This window comes from Frankliniella occidentalis, unplaced genomic scaffold (genome assembly GCF_000697945.3).
Source record: "Frankliniella occidentalis isolate FOCC.00 unplaced genomic scaffold, Focc_3.1 Scaffold269, whole genome shotgun sequence".
Classification (NCBI taxonomy): Eukaryota; Metazoa; Arthropoda; class Insecta; order Thysanoptera; family Thripidae; genus Frankliniella; species Frankliniella occidentalis.
In genome coordinates, this window is record NW_026267395.1 from 15,003 (window position 1) to 16,258 (window position 1,256).

At 38.1% G+C, this 1,256-nt stretch overlaps 1 protein-coding gene and 1 long non-coding RNA gene across 8 annotated transcripts in view; one reads left to right on the plus strand and one right to left on the minus strand.

Moving 5' to 3' along the window:
* Nucleotides 1-183: 183 nt before the first annotated feature.
* LOC113204441 (uncharacterized) overlaps nucleotides 184-1,256 on the plus strand; it is a 2,942-nt gene continuing 1,869 nt past the window's right edge. For all 7 annotated transcript variants that reach the window (XR_008011859.1, XR_008011861.1, XR_008011858.1 and 4 more), the window contains exons 1-4: nucleotides 184-329; nucleotides 401-501; nucleotides 585-825; nucleotides 912-1,060. Coding sequence is in view for 2 of the 7 variants with exons in the window: in XM_026419630.2 (XP_026275415.2) it covers nucleotides 233-329; nucleotides 401-501; nucleotides 585-825; nucleotides 912-1,060 (588 nt within the window). In the remaining 5 variants the exon portion in view is untranslated. The remainder of the gene's footprint in view (nucleotides 330-400; nucleotides 502-584; nucleotides 826-911; nucleotides 1,061-1,256) is intronic.
* The window catches only part of LOC127750842 (uncharacterized), a 3,740-nt gene continuing 3,426 nt past the window's right edge, over nucleotides 943-1,256 (minus strand). Inside the window, exon 3 of the long non-coding RNA XR_008011862.1 lies at nucleotides 943-1,092. This is a non-coding gene — a long non-coding RNA (uncharacterized LOC127750842). The remainder of the gene's footprint in view (nucleotides 1,093-1,256) is intronic.

Here is a 1,256-nt window from a genome sequence, read left to right on the forward strand (position 1 = left end):
ATACGACGGTTTATTTTATCAATTATCTGGTTTTGCTCTTTTATTACGTTTTTTCTCTGGGATACATCTTTCAACAATCATTGGAACGCTTTAAAGTGGGACTGAATTGATTTTTTAAGGTTATTGTGCTGTCAACAGACAAGCCAGTTTTTAGAGAAGATTTGAAAACATTGTTTTGATCACATTTTATTTCCCTTGTGTCTGCTAAATAAAACAAGATTCTGACTCCTCTATGAAATCTTGCAGAACTTCTCTTGGAACATCTAAGAAAACAACTGTCATGGCAAATACTATCGAACGAGATAGGAGTTTGCCAACCGGAAATCATAGTAAGTTAGGATATGGAATACTTGAAAAAATAAGTGAATATTCACTCATTAATACTTCTCCTAATTTCCAGATGCTGTACAACTACATGGGACCGTTGCCAGACTAGCAAATATTCTTGAAAAGGTGAAAAATTTAAATTCAGAATTTATTCAACTGAACACATCAACGCAAGTAAGTCCTTTTCCGCCTTAACTGTCAATGCCATAAGCACTGGATTTATTGTGATGTCTTTTTATTCTGTAATGTCCCCTCAGGTAGAGCTCCAGGCCATTGCTGATGCAGCTACAGCAGCCCTTCAGAAATTCCAGAGTGCTCGCATTGTGATGAATGTTTCAATAGCTGATGTTCACCAAGAAATTATGAGCCTTTGTTCAGAGCTGGCTTCTGTCGAACAACCGAGCAACCTGTTAGCAAGCTCTAGTGCACCAACAACCAGGACCTCCAGTTCTCCTGTAGGACCCAATACCTCTTCTGTAGTGGCAAGCGTTCATGAGGGTAAATTGAATTTATCAGGGCTTCTTTACGCCCTGTTTATTCTTCTGCATATGGAAACTTTGTTCTGATTAAGATTTTAATTTCAGATTCATCTGGTACTTCAACGCTTACCCAAGGTACAGCATGTCCAATGATGCAAGGCCAAGTTATTTCTACCAATCCAACTGTGCCACTTCAGAGCTTAATAGTTCCTGTACCCTTAGAGCAGGGCCCCGAGAGGGTTCCACCTCAACATGTAAGTAAATAATGTAATGTTCTGTATGCTACCTAGATTTAGAGAAGACAAAAAACTAATGTAAATCATGAGTTATAATTTATTATTTACAACTTTAAACTTTTTCTCTTTTAGTCAAACGAATCAAGTGGAGATGATGTACCTAGTCCTAGGATTGGTGCACCTCCTCAGTCAATTTCTCCATCCAGTCAACCTA